The 19,646-nt window shown below is 35.3% G+C and overlaps 2 protein-coding genes across 6 annotated transcripts in view; one reads left to right on the top strand and one right to left on the bottom strand.

The window, feature by feature from the left end:
• Positions 1-15,759, top strand: part of LOC127441373 (pappalysin-2-like) — an 85,940-nt gene extending 70,181 nt beyond the window's left edge. Inside the window, exons 21-23 of the mRNA XM_051698707.1 lie at positions 1,325-1,396; positions 12,342-12,440; positions 15,641-15,759. Of these exons, the coding sequence (XP_051554667.1) occupies positions 1,325-1,396; positions 12,342-12,440; positions 15,641-15,751 (282 nt within the window). The 3' untranslated portion in view covers positions 15,752-15,759. The remainder of the gene's footprint in view (positions 1-1,324; positions 1,397-12,341; positions 12,441-15,640) is intronic.
• Positions 15,760-16,463: 704 nt separating this feature from the next.
• The window catches only part of LOC127441377 (astrotactin-1-like), a 502,716-nt gene continuing 499,533 nt past the window's right edge, over positions 16,464-19,646 (bottom strand). For 2 of the 5 annotated variants that reach the window (XM_051698730.1, XM_051698731.1), the window contains one exon: positions 16,464-17,603. In XM_051698730.1, the coding sequence (XP_051554690.1) occupies positions 17,366-17,603 (238 nt within the window). In that variant the 3' untranslated portion in view covers positions 16,464-17,365. The remainder of the gene's footprint in view (positions 17,604-19,646) is intronic. The other 3 variants (XM_051698728.1, XM_051698732.1, XM_051698733.1) reach the window with 3 other exon arrangements.

The following is a 19,646-nucleotide window of genomic DNA, read 5'->3' as shown; positions in this document are numbered from 1 at the left end:
AAAAGTACTTAAATATTGATATTTTTCACACCAAAAGTGTTCATATCACTTTAGAAGACATTAATTTAACAGCTGGTGTCGAATGGATGACGTTTCTGCTTAGTGTCTGTGATTTTTGGAGCTTCAAAGGAGAAATCTCCATTCACTTGCACTTTAAGGACCTACTGAGCTGAGATAATTTTCTAATTTTTCTTCAAATGTGTTCTGGTGAAGAAAGAAAGTCATACACACCTGGGATATCATGAGGGTGAATAAATAATAACAGAATTTTTGTTTTTGGGTGAACTATCCCTTTAAGAAGTCTGGTTGGGACACCCACATACCAGCATGTCATTATGGATACCAGCATCCAAAACACAGCATACTATGCTGGTGACCAGTTAAGTCTTTTCAACAGGTAAGGATGACCCTCAGAAATGTCACATTTCCATCCAGATACTGGCAGGGTCCCTGTTCCACACATCAAGACTTGAGATCTGTTTGACAGCCATCAAATGTAAAAACGCCCAGTTTTATGATCTTCGTTTGGGTGGTCTTATTTGGCTCCAAGAGACCAGGGAGCTTCAAGACCAAATACTTTAGAAGCAATGCTTGTAACTAGAATCACATCATTGGCACATCAGAATGATAAGTTGGATTGGGTTACCTTGATTCGTGCTCTGAAACCAGTTTTAGATCACTCCACCACTGAAATCTTGCTGCAAAAGAGTTGACCCGGTCTATCCTTAACATCGTGCTTGTGAGAATAATGATTACACTGAGATGTTTTCACAAGAGACTATTAAAATGCCACACATCAAGCATGGTGTCTGATTCCTATTGTTTATAATGATACATCAGCACCTCTAAGTACAGTTTGCTTTCCAGGAATGGCGTCCAAAGTATTGCAGATTGGGTAAGAATGATGGAGGAAAGGTCACAGAAGGAGGTAGATGAAACAGAGATAAGCTAGTTTCTTTCCAGAAATTCTGCTTTAAAAACAGGTCAGATTTCCAAGTCTGAGAATGAAGAGCCATTTCACGTCAAATCAATGAAATTTCTGTTCAAATTGGAAAGACAAGAGAAGTGTAACTCGTCATATTAATTGGGTCTTAATTTGCAAAGTTGTTTTTTGGCACAATCATTATGTCTTCTGAAACTGAATGAGACGTTATTGGATTTCTGGACACTAAGAAAGTCTAAATAGAATCTCCCTTTTCAAATTTCTTCTTAAGAGGATACATATTACAAGAACACAATCAATAAAAGTTTTATGATGTCATAATGACAGAACAGTTGTCTCTCCCTAAATTTATCTTATACCCCCATTTCTCTTCATTGACAGAGTATTGTCTGTACTGGCATGTTGAAGTGGTATCCAAATCCAGAACATATCCACTGCATTCAGTCATGTGAGGTGAGTGCCAATTACTAAGTAATGTGAAATCTTTTTTAATTGAAGTGCAACATTATGTCTTTGAGAGTCTTTGTCCTGTGCTCGAGCCACTCCATTATGGAAAGCATGTCAAATACCTTTATCTTAATGTGCTCCAGGATTATATGAACCAGCAAACTCATTAATTGCCTTTTTGGAGCTTCACAGACATGGTCAGTATGAACTTTAGTTGTATCGAAAAGAGCTGTGTTAAGATTCTGTTCTACAGAAGAATAATAAAAAAAACAACATCAACAACATGAAGGTGAATTAATGACAATTTTCATTTTGGGGTGAACAATTCCTTTATGAAAGCAGTATTTCAGTGTGCAGTTGAAGACATAATCAGTGGCAGAGTTTACATCTGCTCCCTGTCAGACATAGCAGAATAAAGAGCACTTTGACAGATAACCACCAGCACAGCATTGATATGGTCCTCTGTGCCGCTTGGGAGGACCGGAGAGCTCTATAATCAGTGATGTAGGGCTTTACTGGTTGTTTAATTATTTCTGTAGTTATTAATTAATATTTAAATTAATCAAATGAATCTAACTCATTAAAACCTCATATGAGTTCCAGGAAATGTAGTGTGCTACGTTTAGGAGCAAGTTTGGTTATTAGCAATAATTAATAATTATCAAAGGTAATTATTAATTATTAAAATCAATAGAACATTGATGAGAATCAATGTTAGCTTTTTCCCAATCCTTTAAATCAACAGTTATCAAAGATAATCATTAATTGTTAACATCGATGAAACATTAATTAAAATTAACACTAGCTTATTGATCATTCAAATTCAGTCATCAAAGATAATTATCAATTATCAAAAATCAATAGAAAATTAATAAGGATTAACATTGACAGGGCGCCACCCTGGAATTAGGGACTAATAACCAAATAGTAAAACAGTCTCAATATTAGATTGTTTTCTTAGGAAAATCGACATCCGAAGAATATCGATTTTAGGGGAAAAAACAATGAATGAAGGTTTGAATCCGAGCACTGACATCCCATCAGCATGACACAGGTGTATGCAAAACAAACCAAAACACTTCTCTTTGTAATATAAACAAAGTTTATTTATGCAGTAATATCAATTAATAATTAATACAATGCAGTCAATAAACTTCCGATTACAAACTAAACAGTGATATGATTAGATATGGAAATCAAAATAATCCTATAACACATAAGGTGTGTGTGTGTGTGTGTGTGTGATTAGTAAGAGAAAGAGAGAGAGATGATTAAGTGACAGCCCTAAAGCCGATTTCATGATAGTGGGAGAGAAAGCAGCTGTGTTTATCACTCAGAGACGCGGTGGATGGCTCGTAAAAGTCCCGCGTTATTTGACTCTTTAATGGATGAGCTCAGTTGCTGTCTCACCCGCGATGGCGAAATTGCACAACAGTCCAATTTGGTTGGACCACAATACAGCAAAACAAATTCGTGATAATTAATACCCTGAGTATTAATAATGAGCGGACATGGCGGTCCGTAAACTGTACAAGCAAAAACCTTGAAACACAAGAATAACACACTATAATATTCTATCTCTGCCCAGACGTAAACCTCTTACTTGAATCGCATGAGGACACAGGTAGAATGTGTTTTCCTCCGTCCTTTAACTCTGACTCGGTTCCTTAAGGCTCGGGTGATGACGGGAGGCCGTTTCCTCGCTCTGTCAGCGGGCGGTACGGCTGTTGATTCTTGGCGGGCCAGCGGAGAACTCAGAAATGTCGACTTGATTGAGGATGGAAGAGAAATCTTTAATCTCTTCACTTCTGTAGGCAAACGGATGAAGATGCGAATTGCTCGGCGGTCTCCTTCGGATCCGTTAGAGTGTTTGGTTAAACACAGAGTAATCTCAACTCGTCCAGCGAGATGGAGATTGTATGGCTACAGTTTCAAGTCAGACGTTACTTCCTTGTGCCACGAGGTTGCACCTGAGAGCAGCAAAGAACTACGTCTATATTCGGTGAGCAAAGTCGCTGGAAGTAACTCATGAAACATTTCAGAGGTATTTCAACTCCTGATGATGTCATGTTTGAGGGACGTTCTGTTGTGTGCCTCATCCAATAGGAGTTGAGAGTTCGATCCTTTAGTGAGCAAGGCTTCATGGATTTGTAGTCTGTTTAGGACTCCCTTTGTTTGATTTTGGCGCGATTTTTATCAGGAAGATTTACGACTTGGTGTGTGGGGGCTGAGTTAGGTTTTACGACTTGTGTTAGGCCTGCCTTTGTCTTCTATCTGAATACATGAGGCCCAACAGTGATAAATGCTGTAGGTGTTGATTGGTTTAGTTTTACATGCCAATTATTGTGTTATGGAACCATGTAGTGGATCTGTTTTGTCTCTGTAGTCATAACTCTGCACTATAAAAAGTGGTAACCTCCCATTGTTACCATAAGAAGCCAGTTGTACCCGATTTAACCCTTAAAATAAGTTGTGTTGGTGTAACCTTATGAATTTAGGTTGGTTCAATAATGTAATGTAATTCAATTAAAAAATAACTATTTTTTAATTGAATCAAAACAGTTAATTTAGATTTTACCACATGAAGCTCATTTTTAGGTTTCTTTAGGTTGTAGGTTTTAGGTTTCAGTGTACAGTATGTACTGTACATATACACTGCTGTTCAAATGTTTGGGGTCACTTGACTGAAATGTTTCTCATGATCTTAAAAACCTTTTGATTTGAAGGCGTATGCTTAAATGTTTGAAATTAGTTTTGTAGACAAAAATATAATTGTGCCAACATATTAATTTATTTCATTACAAAACTAAAATTTTATAAAAAAAAATAAATAAAAAATAAAAATAATAATAAAACAATTTTTTTTAAATGGATGAATTGGATCCATAAAGAATAAAAAAACAGCTAATAAGTGCCCAGTAATGTTGGGAACTTAAGAAGCATCCCAGGGTGATACCTCAAGAAGCTGGTTGAGAAAATGTCAAGAGTATGTTTCTGCAAATTCTGTGCAAAGGGTGGCTACTTCGAAGATGCTAAAATATAACATAGTTTTGATTTATTTTGGAATTTTTTTAGTCACAACACAATTCCTATACTTCCATTTCTGTTCTTCCATAGCTTTGATGACTTTACTATTATCCTTAAATGTGAATAATAATAATAATAAAGAATGAGTAAGTGACCCTAAACTTTTGACCAGTCAGTTTTATCAAAATGGAACTCACAAGCCAAATCCTGTGATCCTGTGACATTGTCAGAATAGGTCATAACAGGTGAAGCATGTAGCAAATAATAGGTCATATAAGTGGGTCTCTCTGAAGCCAATTATGGCCACAGGAATTCAGATTTGGAATACTTGAGACTGCTTATGATGAACTGAATCCAAAGAATCAAGAAATACCATCATTTCTGTTTTCTATTTTTATTTTGTTTGTGTATAGTTTACACATTCCTCCAGTTTACGTTTACATCAGCAATTTGGTTGCCAGAGATTTCCGACACCATCCACTCTTATATGGAGACATCTTTAACATTTCCTGTAGCCAAGAGAAACATTGAGCGTAATGGCTGATGGACTGCATGCCACATCTTCCCACAGAACGCTGACAGATTGATTCTCTGCGGAGCACCTTTTATCATAAAAATAATACAGAATGAAAATATCATTGCCACTGTAAAATGTGGTAGATACATGATCATAAAGCATATTATTCCACCTTGTCTTCCTCCAGAGTTCTCCCCGCAATTCACAGAATCCTGTTTAAACTCACCCCAAGCACTAACTCATCAAACTTTGTTGACAATCTTGGTGCGGAGGTGCCAAAGCAAATGAATGATCTTATCGGTGTGTGCAGGTCATTTGGATGGAGGGAATTTAAAGGACATTATGTAACTGATGGATGCATTTAACAAGTTATAAAATAATAATAAATTATATGCTATGTGACGAAGGTAACATACCAGACTTCGCTCAACAGTCTCAAAACAACAATGCAGTGTAGAGTAGACAATACTGTCATGTGAAACCTGGAAGTGAAAATAGTGATGACATTAACTGTTGAGTGTTTTGGAAAATAATGGATTACTGTTTACCGTAATTCCCTCTGGATTTTAACTCTGTCAATGTCAGGGAATGTATCTCAAGTAAAATGATGGATTGCTGTTTAGTACAGTATGCCATTCAAATGAATGATGTGTGAGAGTTGAATAATTTTTTTTATTTATTTAACGATTGATAATCACTCATACAGGTATGTCCATAAACTGTATTTCTGAAATAAGGCAGGCACATGGGTAATCAGTAAGCACTGCTCTTCCAGTAGAATAACAACTATTGTAATTATACGTAAACTATTATATCACATTTTATGTAATTATATATTATAGATATTTCATAATATATGTATTAGAATAGCAAAAAAAAAAAAAAAAAAAAAATGAAAGCAAAAAATGCTTGATCACATTATCAGTAGCAGCACACGTATATATATACGGGGAGCTGTAACACGGAGCAGGTCGGCTGCATAAGTCATTGAATTGAGCGAGTATTTCACACTGTGTCATGTCGTGGCCAGTGGAAGACTAGTCTTATAATCCCTCTGCCTAAAAATGTGTTCTGATTTTTTAATGCAATGTGTATTAACACATGAATAAATTTTGTTTCACTCACCCGATTGTTGACCTCATATTATGCTAAAACACACAATTTATATTATGCTAAAACACACAATTTTCCCGGCTTGTATAGCTAATGTGCATGCTCATTAGCGAGTTGATTGACAGGCGATGTCTGTATCTAAAAGGTGATTGGCTCTTTTACCTGCAAGGCAGGACTTCCTTTCTACATCCATTGACTGTTGGGTGCTAGAGCTTCTTGGTTGGACGTTCCAATTTCTTCCATTCATTTAAACACCGGAGCCATGTCTATATTGCCGAACTCGGCCATTAATCATTGAGTGGTGCCAACTGTTTCACTTTTTATGGTAAGCAGTAAGCCAATATTTCATTCCAAAAAGAGTTTTCTGTTTAGTTGCTTGGTCTTGAATTTAGCCTTAGTATGTTATGGCTGCATGGAATTTTGTGGAAATATTTTAGGTTTTTTTTTTCTTCTTTTCTGTCTTTGAAACTGTGTTACTGTCAAGTGAATATTATTTGACTGCTTCATACTAGCCTCCTTGGATTTGGGCCATTTTTTCCTTTTATGTGTGCCTCCATTTGAGAAAACCTTACAAACAGTGCCACAAGTTTACAAAGAACCGCTGCTCAGATTCCTTGCTGCAAATATGGTTAAAACAGTGGTCATCTGATTCCTCTCAGGCCTCACACAGGGTTTCTTCATCTGAATATGATGGAAAATTGACAACACACATACAAAATAGAATTCACACTTTCACTGTTGTAAATGTTACCTAAACTTTGTTTTTCAGTATGTTCTGCATTTATTTATAAAAAGGGGAAGTTTACATTATAAATGAAATAGATGGGAACATAATTAGTAGTCTTCTGGGAACTCTGATGAGAACCAATCAAGGGGCGCATACTTTAGTGAAGCGAGATGCCAGCACTAATAAGGGGCCTCAAACCATTTTTGTCCTTAAAAACATGTTGTTGCCATGGAGTTTATGTTGTTTATTCTATCTTTTGCTTAGCATTAGACATGGTCGGTCAGGCAAACTGTGGAGTGTATCTTCCTTCACATCAGCGGGATGTTTAGGGATTTCTTTTCACATCAGGTGAAAAGACACCTTGATTGTTTTCGGTGGATTGCTTTCTACAGAAATTACAATTTCTTGTTATTCTCTGGTATCTGAGATTGTGAGAGCTCATCCCAGAAACTGTTTCTAGGGGTTAATTATGTTTAAAAAAAGAAAAAAGAAAAATGTGTGTATATATATATATATATATATATATATATATATATATATATATATATATATATATATATATATATATTATTATTATTTTTTCTTTTAATTTTTTTAATTTTTTTTGGACTCATAAAAGGATTCATTTTCAATAAATTCACATAAACTAAATCAAGCTTTGGATGCTTCACAAAAAAAAAAAAAAAAACATTGCCTACTAAAACCCTTCTTTGAGAGGAATCCAGGAAAATTGATTTTAGAATAGATACCTCATTTTGGACAGCTTGCACTGACACTACATTTCAGAGGGAACAGTAAGCTATCTCAGGAGGTATGCAAGTTAGTACCAGTATATTTATGATCATATTACAGTAGTTTTGTAATATCTTCCCTACTAAGTCCTGACACTATGATAAAAGTTATTTTGTTACAAGCACCTAATGAACTGCACGGCGAGTTCTTATGAGTAAATCAGCTATATGCACTGGCGGATGGTTCTTTCATTTATCATACTGAGATGTTACTCTCAAAAGCTGCTTCTCAAATTACTACTCAAATGAGTAAATTGCAAAAATAAATACATAAATAATAATAATTTACCTCACCCAGAACTGATTTTGCAAAAATTTAAAATGGCAAAAATAAATGTTACAACAGATCACTGTGTCTCTAAGACCTGTTTCACACCATAAACAAAATCAGCGCATATTTTTTCAGACTCCCACTGTTGCCTGTAGAACCTCAGTTGCTGTGTTAGAAGAACTCAGGGGCTGGCGAGGGGTCTGACAGTCTTCACAAAGTGCCATCAACTGAGGGTGCATCGGTTCAGTGCCTTATGTACTGATATAGAGTCTAGGCTGTGGCCAAAGTCTAGTGTCTCTTGGGACAAAATGCATACTGGCATTCTTGGAATAGATGGAACAAAGCCATCGACTGGGGAAATGGGGAAGGCAGAATCAGAGGGCAGTGGAAAAAAAGCCATCCTACTGTTTTCTGGAGTCACATGTGCTTCTATAGCATATACAAACCCAGAGTTCACTGAAAACAGTTCTCTGCAGAATTCTTTACTAAGGTAAAACTTAGTTAGATATAGGTAGGTAACATTAATAAAACTTTGAGTGTAACACTAGATACTGTTCAACACTTTTGCTCTTACCTGGCTGTGAGGTTTAATTGAGCTTTGCCTGAAACTCACACTTAACTAAACCTCATTTTAAAATCTTAATTTAAATGATATGCAGTACAAATTTGACACAGGTGTCACATTTGTAGTCAGACACATACAATTTAAATTAAGTTTAGTCAGGCCAGATTAAAATTATACATCACAAAAAATCACCGGTAACTGCATCATCTGGAAAAATTAATTAAAAGTTGTTAATTGTTCAGTAGGTAGATGTCAAGCTCAAGAAATAGCTCAACCAAAAATAAAAAAATAAAATATGTCATTTACTCACCCATATGGTGTTCCAAACCTGTTTGCTGTAATTATTATTATTTTTTTATTATTTTTATTATTTTTATTTTGTGAAACAAAAGCAAAAAAAGGAGACTTTCTGAAGATTTTCCATGCGGGTTTTTTTTTTTTTTTTTTTTTCATACTGTACATCCACAGTTAATAGTAACTACGGCTGTCAAGCTCCAGAAAATTCAAATAGTCCAAGTAGTCTAAATGACTTGTGTGCTTTTGTATGGTACAGGTATCTGCCATAGACTCCTTTTAAAGTAAAGCTCTTATAGTGCTCTTTGGGCCGTGCATCTACTGACTTCTATGGACATGCAGTATTTATGTAGGAAAAAACAAAAAAAAACAAAAAAACAACGCGGATTATGTATGCTTTAATGAAAAGTGTGACAGTAATATGTGCTATGTTATCCCTTTATTCACACACATATTGAAATAATATATATAATTTGTACATGCATTAAACATAATTGCTGCATTTCTGATTACATTTTTGGGGAAGCCATGCTTTGTAGCAAACAAAACAAATGACACACACAACGTGTGCGTCTCTTTCTCGAACTGGCGTCCCGGCTCCTCCTTATCTCTCTGCCGCTGATTAGACAACTCAGCGCCAGGCATGCGTTATCATGGCCCAGCCACGCCCTCCTTCTTGTCACACTGAATCATAAGGGGCTCTCACGTAGCCTAAAGGTTTTTGGCTGGAAACTGAACAAATGCACACAGAACAGGATTAAAATGACGGGCATCAGTATTGAACCACTCATAGACCTGTCTAAATATTAATAGATTATCTGGTTAGAGTTCAAGGTACTGTGTACTTGTAGCCTTACTGCCATTATGCATCATGCAAGTTGTTACTGCCTTGTAAAAAGACTATGGCGAGCCGATTTGAACCAGCCATTGGAGGAAGAAAGAAGAGGAGGAGGATGAAGAGAGAGAGAGAGAGAGAGAGAGAGGGGGAGGGGGAGGGGGGATCTCGCATTGCACACTCTTGTTCTAATCTCCTCTGTTAACCATATTTGAATTATATCCATTCTCTGGATGAGACGTGAAACCGAGGTCCTGACTCTCTGTGGTCATTAAAAATCCCAGGACACTTCTCGAAAAGAGAAGTAACCCCGGTGTCCAAGGCAAAACTCCCCCCATTGGCCCTAATCAATCATAGCCTCCTAATAATCCCCATCCATTAATTGACTCTATAATTCTACTGTCTCCTCTCCACCAGTAGCTGGTGTGTGGTGAGCATACTGGCTCATCCAGGTGGATGCTGCACACTGGTGGTGGTTGAGGAGAGTCCCCTATTCACTGTGTAAAGCGCTTGGAGTGTAGTGTCTGAAAAAGCGCTATATAAATGTAATGTCCATTCATAATTATTTATTAAGGCATATTTATTTATGTTTTAAACTGCATGGTTACATTACTCACATGTCTTCTTAAATAATCTGTTTAATAAAAACATGTCTCTCTATTGCCATTACAATTATGCTTATCAAAGAATGCTAATACAACGTTATACTGTATTACATCTTGTAAATTTAGACCTATCACATCGCATGTGCAGACTGTGGAGACTGCCTATTGATTTCATAGCGATTTTTTTCAACACTTTTTTGGCTTTCCAATGATCAAAATATATTAATACAATTTATTAAATGTCCCATTGTCTTTGATAAACTGTGAAAGATGCCAGAAAGATATGTTTAAGTTGCACTTAATGGACTTAAGGGCTCTCAGTAATTTACAAATGTTTTTACGAACTACTTAGAAAATGATGCTTTTGGGAAACGCGTCTTAGAGATTAAGTACTACTTAAGTGCTCCTAACGTTCTACTTGGTGCTTCGGGAAACCCAGCCATTGTCCATTGGCATAGTGAGCTGTGGTTTTGTGGTGGCCACTCTGTCGAGATCTGGACTTCTCTTGACGATTGTTTGGTCTTGTTGCAGATGCTCATAAGGCAACGGTCAGTTGATTTTGGCCAAACTCCCTGTTGGACTTTCAATGGTTGACTACAGTGTTGTCTGGCAGTATTCCTCTGTTGGCCTGTGTTGATACATTCCTCACATCTTTTCCATTTACTGTTACACTATTCTTAAGCCATTAGGTCAATGTTCTTACTTGTTTTAAATTCAGATATTTAACTTACAATATTTAGCAGATTCATTTAAACACAATGAATTCTGTATTTGATTGTTATTGCCAATACAGTTCCAATATAGTTAAAGTAATCACATGGATAAACTTGCACTGAGAACAATAATAAAGAAATAATAGAATGATGAAAAATGATATTGCTTAATGCTTATGACTTGGATATTAAAGCATGGCAGGAAAAACACTTTGGGTTGGTGTACTTTAGCAGAGATACATTCTTGAGATCTCCTCAGCAGCTGCTCTTGCACTGGGATGTGGAATCAGGTAGAAGCTGTACTATTTGAAAGCACTCCACATGCACAATGGAGCCAAAAGTATCTTTGGCAGACTGCTTTTGTTTTTCTGTTATTGGCATCATATCCTTTAGGTTAGGTAAAATCCTGTAGGAAGGCATTATAAAGCATTACAAGTGTTTATGCAAGTTAAATTTGATAATTGTCCACTCAAGAAAGTTGGACTTAACTCATATGGATATTGCAAAGTGGGTAGCCATGCTTTCACACAGGGGAAGTAATGGTTCGAAGTAAAAAGCTAGGAAGTTTTGTATGGAATAACAAGTGCAATTTTATTTTTATGTGAAAGGAACAAATGAGATATGTTACCAACTGTACCATAAAGTATAACAGGAATCCTTTTGGCATGATTCATGCATTTAGTTCCTCTGAGATTCAAGGAGCATCTCTCTTTTTACAACTATTAATTAATACAATAATACAAACATGCATGTATGTAAATTAAACTAAAGTATTTTTGAAGTGAAAATCAGTGTCATCACAATCAGATGCTCAATGTAAATACATTATTCTTTATATATATATATATATATATATATATATATATATATATATATATATATATATATATAGTCAACCAGAAGTCTTTGTTCGATTTATTTTAAAGGTGATGTGTGTAATTTTTTCAATGTTAAAATATTTTCTCCGATAACTATAAGTTAGTCATTTGTATGTTGATTTTCCAAAAAAGAAAAGTAAACCGAGTGGCTTTGTGGCACTTTCTAAGCACTGTTCTTTTTGAGCAATGCGACCAGACCGATAAAGCAACATTGGCTCAACCAATGGCATGAGTTTGGGGTGGGACATTCTGCAGATGCAAACACTGAAACCTGTTTGTAAACAGTTATTATTTTTGCAATTACGTTGCAAAGTGGTTCAGAGATTTCACATTTAACCTTTAATTAAGATCATAATTATGTGTATATGACTTGCTTCATCAATTTGAGTCACTTTGACACAGATTATTATCTACTCCAAACCATTTTCAAGTTATAGTCATTTAAATGTTGACTGTTATATTCATTTAAATGCTTTCCTGTTGACTCTAATGCATAAAACTAAAATATTTTATTTGGGACAACATGACAACATGGTGGAGCAGGTCACATATATTTTAGCTGATGAATGAGTATTTTCTTTCTTTCTTTCTTTCTTTCTTTCTTTCTTTCTTAAGCCATTTGGTGGAGATGGTTGGTGTGACACCATTAATAATCGAGCATACTGCCAGTATGACGGAGGGGACTGCTGTCCATCAACTCTCTCATCTAGAAAGGTAATTTAAACCCTCTAGAGCTCATCTGAAATGCTATTCCTCACATTTGTATTCTTCATGTAAGCATTACTTCATTGCTTCTGCCATTTAACCATTCCTCTTTCATAGTTCCAGTCTTTGCAGCTCTAGAGTTCTTTCTCATATAGCGCCACCATATTGTCAACACTTTCCATGAATGTCTACATCATTAGTCACCCAGGCGGCGTACTCTCCCATAGAGAGAATGAGCTCAGGGGGAAGTGTCCGTCATAAATAAATAACTGGCCACAGCAGCTTTTATTAGGAGAGGGCCAGGTGTCAGTGGTCATGGGCAACTGTAAAACAGTGTTGTTTTAACAAGCAGGGTCTGAGAAAGTGAAATAAACTGTGAGGAACAGCATCCTGCCACTGTGGGTCCAGCGGAACTGTCATACTCCTGTTTAAGCAGGCCATGGAAAAGTCCTCAGCTGCACAGCGAATATGTTGGTAGGGCAGTCTGGTTTAAGAATGTCTAGGACTAGAGCCAGAAGAATGCTCACAGCCAAGGTTGGACAATAAAGGACAAATCCTCTCCTCCCTCCTCCTATTTCTAGCGGCCAAATACCTGCCACATTCACATGAAACCGTGCACAGATACAATTAAAGGGATAGTTCACCTAAAAATAAAATGTTGTCATCATTTACTCATTTACTTACCCTAATGTTGTTTCAAAGCAAACTTCCTTTCAAGGAACACAAAAGCAGAAGCTAGGCAGAATGTTTGATATCAGTCACCATTCACTTTCATTGTATGAAAAAAAAAAAAAAAAGGCAATTAAAATGAATTGTGACTCAGACTTTCTGCCTATCATCTCTGTTTGTGTTCCACTGAAGAAAGTCAGACGGTTTGGAACAACATGTGGGTGAGTAAATGGTGACAGAATTTTCATTTCTTGGGTGAATTGTTCCCTTAAGAAACATTATATTCTGTGTGGGCCAAGCATGTTGATATTTTCACTGAACGTCAACTGTCATGATTATTTATTATTAAACTAAAGACAACTTCTGTCTTCCAAAGAAATGTATTGGAAATGACGGAGCATTCTTGAATGGCCTTCAATTAGATAATCCTGTAAACATCAGGTGAAATCAATGCTTATCCCCGTAGTTGCAATTCATGTTTACCTTTCCTGCAGTAGACTGCGTAGCTGGGAATTTGAGTTTATTTTGCAACCTGTGGTGATGGCACGAGTCCAGGATGAGAACCTCTTCTTGTTGATTCTTAACATGTGTTCATCTGCTCACCTCCTTAACTCATCTGCTCACAGTCGGCCTCTCTCTATCATTTCCTGCAGCACTGAATGGTGACTGTCCAATGGTTCCTTATCAATCCTTCTTTTATAGCAATGCTTTTATAGTAAGAAATTCAGGACTATCGAACCTAAGTGGAATTTGTGCTGGCCCCAAAAGTAATTTGGACACTTAAATCACTGTTAAACATGAAAGAATGTCTTTACATTACATTATTCTCTGTATCAGTTGTTCTCAACCTTTTTGACTCCAAGGCCCCCCATTGTCGGAGAAAATATTCGAAGGCCCCCAATGTAGGCTAATAGATATTCATATTATAAGATATATCTATTATAAGATATTTCCTCAGATACTTCTATTGTATTAATGACAAAGATTTTTATTATTTTGTTTATTTATTTATTTATTTTACGTTTTTTTTTTTTTTTATGTAAGAAGCTACTAGTGTAAATATATTAAAACAATTAATCATGATACATTTTGTGATTCCAGAAATGTCTAGAACTGTGTGTTCTTCATACAAATCAAGCTGTTAAAGGGAGTTACTTTTTTCTTTTTTTTTTTTTTGCATTTTTGTAAGTTTAATTATAATAATTATATAAATATTCTAATAATCTACCTTATTTTAAATAATTCTAAGAGATCTTGAGGCGCCCCTGGAAGTGTGCTGAGGCCCCCTAATGGGTCCCGACCCCCTGGTTGAGAACCACTGATCTATATAACACATTTCATATCTAGTGGCATTTATTTTAAAAGAAATATGGCACAAACACACGTTTCAAGTAAAAACATGTCACAAAATAAAGCTTGCTATTTTTCAAATTATCAAACAAAAAATTATATTGTTCAAAATTAAAAGAATATTTCACACAAAAATGAAAATTCTGTCATAATTTAGGTTTTTTTATTTTTATTTTTTTTTTTGCAGAACACAAAAGTAAAAATTCTTAATTTTCAATTCAATAGCAGCTGATAGGGACTCACTTTAAAGCTTAAAAAAGGACCCAAAAGTATTATAAAAATAGGCTATGTAGCTTGTGCATTATATTCCAAGTCTACTGAATGTATTTGTTTTAGTGAGCAATGACCGGATATTTAAGTTATTTTTTCAGTGAAAACATTGACGTCTGTTGCACATGAGCACTGAGAGAAGCTTGTTTACAGTGACATTAAAAATAACACAAATTAAAGATTTTAAGCTTAAAAATGAGTCCCTGTGAACTTCCATTGTATTTAAATTACATACCAGAATATTTATTAATTTTGTGTTCCTCATAAGAAAGAAAGACATAAGGGTTGGGTTTGACATGATGGTAAATAAATTATGACAGCATTTTTATATTTGGGTGTACTAATCCTTTTAAAATTGACACTTTCTGGTTGTCAAGTATTAGTGGAACATGTCCATAGTTAATGTGATAAACTTAACCTGTTACTCTGCTAGGACACCTGTGTGAACTTGAACTGACTTACATCCACTATAAATTACCTTGAGTTGATTGGTTAAAAATCATTGCAAAAAAGCCTCTAAAAAGTGACGTTCGTTTTGATAAAATATCTAGCATTATTTGTTTGCAGAAGTCACTTGGCTTGATATTTTATTTACAGTTATGACTTCATAGTTCTTTTTTCCCCAAATCAGAAAAAGGAAAATAAAACCTCAGAACAGCCCATTCTCCAAGTTTTTGTCCACATTTTATCAATAGACTATTATTCTCTTGAGTAATTTGGTCAACAGTACATCTGGAAAAAGGTAGTGCTCATTGTTTTGATCTACTGCAATGCCTCAAAGTATTTTATAATAGAATTATCCAAACCACACTTTGATCTCTTGTTCAAAGGCTTTGTGTGGCTCCCACACAACCCAACCATATTTGTGGTGGTGTTTTTTGGATATTGTTTATATAGCAGCATGTCTGATTGATTGACAGGTTATTCAGTTCGGAGTGGATTGCGATCACGATGAGTGCACCTGCCGTGACCCTGAAGCCGAGGAGAACAAGGGCAAAGCCAAGCACAAGGAGCCAGAACTGCATGAATGATAGCGAAGCAGAAACTGCATGAACAGCTCTAATGCTCCCTTTACATGAACAAAGAGGCTGTAATCAAAAGCAGTATTTCAAACCATAGAATTGCATTAAGCAATCATATTCATCATTAGTCTATAAAATAATAACTAATATATTTTCAAAATCTCTAGCATAGTTGTAGGTGTAGATATGATCAATATTTTAGCATTTTTACCCCACAAACATTTAGAAAACAAAAAATTTTGTTTGTTTCATATGTAGCTAATTTTATTCAAATATTAAAGTATTAGCTCTTGCTTGTTGTGTGCCACATTCTTTTTATACTTTACTTTTTCACATATATCAGTGTCTTGGATCCAACAATGTTAGTTCATTATATAAATAAATGCTTATTTCTTGATGCAAACTTCCCTCATCCCAACCACCGTTTAATTTTTTTTTTTTTTTTTTCAGTATTTGTTTGTCCGCCACAGCTGTTAACATTTTCCACCATTCTTCTAATTTCCCATTATATGTACATGCAAATCTTGCATTGCATCTATGATTTGAATAAAAATGCCTCATTTATAGCAGTTAAAATTGAAATATATATAAAAAAATTATATGCTGTTGTGTCTGTAAAAATGTAGTTTTACTGTCATATCAATAAAGTATAAAAAACTTTAAAGAAAACACAATCTAACTTTAATCTCGAATTTGGTGTTGCTGTCCATGATTACATTCTATGTGCACAACATTCAATGCAGGTCAAACCAAGATTTATTCATTTCATTTTTGTTTAATCAACCTGTTTTATTTCTTAAATCATATTATTTAAGATGCAGACTACACATGGAAGTACATAATAAGAATAACTATTAAAGATACATGTTTAATATCCATTCTGATTTGTTCAATTCTCAACAGTTAAATAATCGGTGATTTAATTAATTAGGGCAATTTTATATGAAATATGAAATAAAACAAACAAGGCATTAATGTTAATGTACACAACTTTCAAATGATAATTTTCATAACACAGCTTAAAAAATAATAATAATAAAAAAAATCTGGTACTGTTTCTGTACCTCCCGTATCTCAGCATGAATTCTAGATTCATCACTTAAGGAAGTTATGTCTGATTTATGAACATATACATTAGCTATAACTCTATAATAGTTTCCATATCTATAAGCAGTATAGAGAGACATACATTTTCAGCACATATAGAAGATATAGCAGTGTTTGTGGAAAAAGTCCTACCTATAAAGCTGGTGTATGCACTATTTGACAAAATACACCACTATACCTAAACGCCACTTTAAATGACTTTCTTTTGACTGTACACTTTACATAATCAGCGCTTTTGAAACGTTTTCATTTGCAAAAATGAGCGCAAGCCCAAAGAAACATCACTCAAATGCTCACTGATAAATCAGATGCTGTGCAATGGACTGCTCATGGTCTTAACAAGCTGTTTGCCAAATATCTCCCTCTTCATCATTAAATAACCAATTAACTGATACCTTTAACTGATGGAGCAGTCTCTAGAGAGAAGCCCTAAAGTGTTTCAGGCTGAAAAAGGAAGGCCATGTTTAGGAACAACAGCTGCTGGCCCCTGACTAGTCTTCTGGTTGTCTGTGTCATTTAGAGTTCCTTGGGTTCTCCATAATCATTGTACATTACAGAGAGCAGCTGATCCTCACAGGCCTTGCGTAAGTCTTGGCCGAGGTTCACCCAGCTATGCCCGAATGCCTTGGTATCTGTATAACGGCAAGACAGATATTTGAGGGATGCCCTGCGCAAGCCAATTTTGGGTTCCTGGAGAAGCCCACGGCACCAGCCACTGAGTTCATCCAGCTGAGACAGAATCAGTCCTGCTTTCCTGCAGTAGCAAACACAATGAAGAAGATAATTGGTTAGTTCAAACATACTGTAGGTGTTTTTTTCTCTGACTACAGCCACATGTATGTTCCAGGGGTGGAATTTTATTAAAATCAGGGTCGTTTCTAGCTATAAACGATATAAGCAGGCACTAAGGGCCCCCAAGCCACCAGGGGGCCCCGCAAAGCAAAAAAAAAGAAGTGTTTTTTTATTTATTTATTTTTATTTTATTTCTAAATATCCACCTTATTTTGCAATGCGGAAGTAAGCAGTGGTTACATTTCCGGCGAATGTGAGAAAGTTTCACTGGCATTGACCGCAGTGTAAATAGAAGTTTATAATACCAGAGTTAGTGATTTGGGCTTATAAACTATCACACGACCAAAGGATGTAGAGCAGAATTATGTGCCAATGTCGGATAATTTTCTAACATCAGCATTTATAGTAAAAGAGTAAGTAAATCATTCATTTGTTGCTGTGTTGTTGTATTGAAGAAACAGTAATAAAATCTGCTTCTTTCTTTACCGAGATTGTGACGATGCAGTCTTTCTTGTATCCATGTAAACCTCCGTTCATATGTACCTGCATAGCCTTCGATGATACCTATATTTATTTTTAAAGGCGATGTTTCTTAAGCCATGCTGAATGCGAGATCTGCGTGTTTGTTTACTATGCACCGCTAAGAAATTGAGAATGCTCTCTGACAAGAACGGAGAGTAAAATTAGTTCATTATATTGCTAAGATGAAAAAAGATGCAGATTTGGCACGGAGGACTGTCTGCGTCAGCACCTGATTTCATTCATTCTGTCAGTAAAAGTGTGTGATTAAACGATGGCAAAATGCGATAAACATTAAAACTATATGCGCACAAAACCAATGAGTTTATGAAAATCATAATTAATGATAATAATATGTCAACATTTATTGCCAGCCTGTAATAAAATGTGGCATAATTTAGTATTTTTGTATAGCTAAAATAGCTGGAAGTGGATTATACCGGAAGTGGTCCTCATTCAAGGTTGATAATTGTGGCACCCTAGTTTTGCTGAAAAATAAGGTGGATACTAAAAGCTGCGAGTAGGACTCGGAGAGAAGTTATGGCTCAATTAGACAGTTATATGGGGCCCACTTGTGGCCTTAGAGGGAAGGGAGAATGCAACTGCAAGGAGAGAATTGTAGCTAGATGTGACAGGCACACACACACTTTTGTCATCATGAAGTGCACCTACAAGTCGGGAGCAGAAAAAGGAAAAAATGAAAAAGAAAAAGGGAGAGAAGGAGAAACGTAGCCAGACCACTGGTAAGAAATTAATGTAAGCTGGCTAGATGGTGTTTGTCTGTTGTAATGCATTAAATTGCAATTAGTTAGCTCTTGTTATGCAGTTGTGTCCCATTGTATATAGTTCATTATTTTTATTAACAGTAATTTATATTGAATTTGTATAATTATTTATTGGTATTTTTTGTAAATTTATTTATTTGTTTATTTATTTATTTTATTTCGTGTTTTCTGTAGTTAACATATTCCAATTTTAAGTTAATATATTCAAACTTGTTGAAAACTATGTTGTGGTATCAGGCTTGGGTGGGCCTGAATCTGGGGCGGGGGATGTTGCAGTGGGGGCTCCAAGCAGGATTTCGCTTAGGGGCCCCATATGCTCAGAAACGGCCCTGATTAAAACAGAGTTTTTTTTTTAGTTTTTTTTTTTTTTAGTTTTTTTTTATTATAATTATTATTTGAATGTCACATTAAAACTTGGAAACTTTTTACCATGCATCATTTATTTGTGCTACTTTTCAAATGCATTTTATATATAGATGTTAATGTTTGACTATGGAAATCCATCATAAAAATATTACCTTTGAATCTATTATAATCTAAAAAAGAATGAAGCATTTCAATATGTATTGTGTGAAATGATGAGTTATATACATTTTTGTACACATTTTGCATCTGTACATCCGTGTTGGCATTATTTCCATGATGACCAACAATTTAGTCACTAACAAAAATAAATAAAATAAAAAAAATAATAATAATAA

The sequence above is a fragment of the Myxocyprinus asiaticus genome, chromosome 5, assembly GCF_019703515.2.
Source record: "Myxocyprinus asiaticus isolate MX2 ecotype Aquarium Trade chromosome 5, UBuf_Myxa_2, whole genome shotgun sequence".
NCBI lineage: Eukaryota > Metazoa > Chordata > Actinopteri > Cypriniformes > Catostomidae > Myxocyprinus > Myxocyprinus asiaticus.
This window is presented reverse-complemented; position numbering and strand designations above follow the sequence as displayed.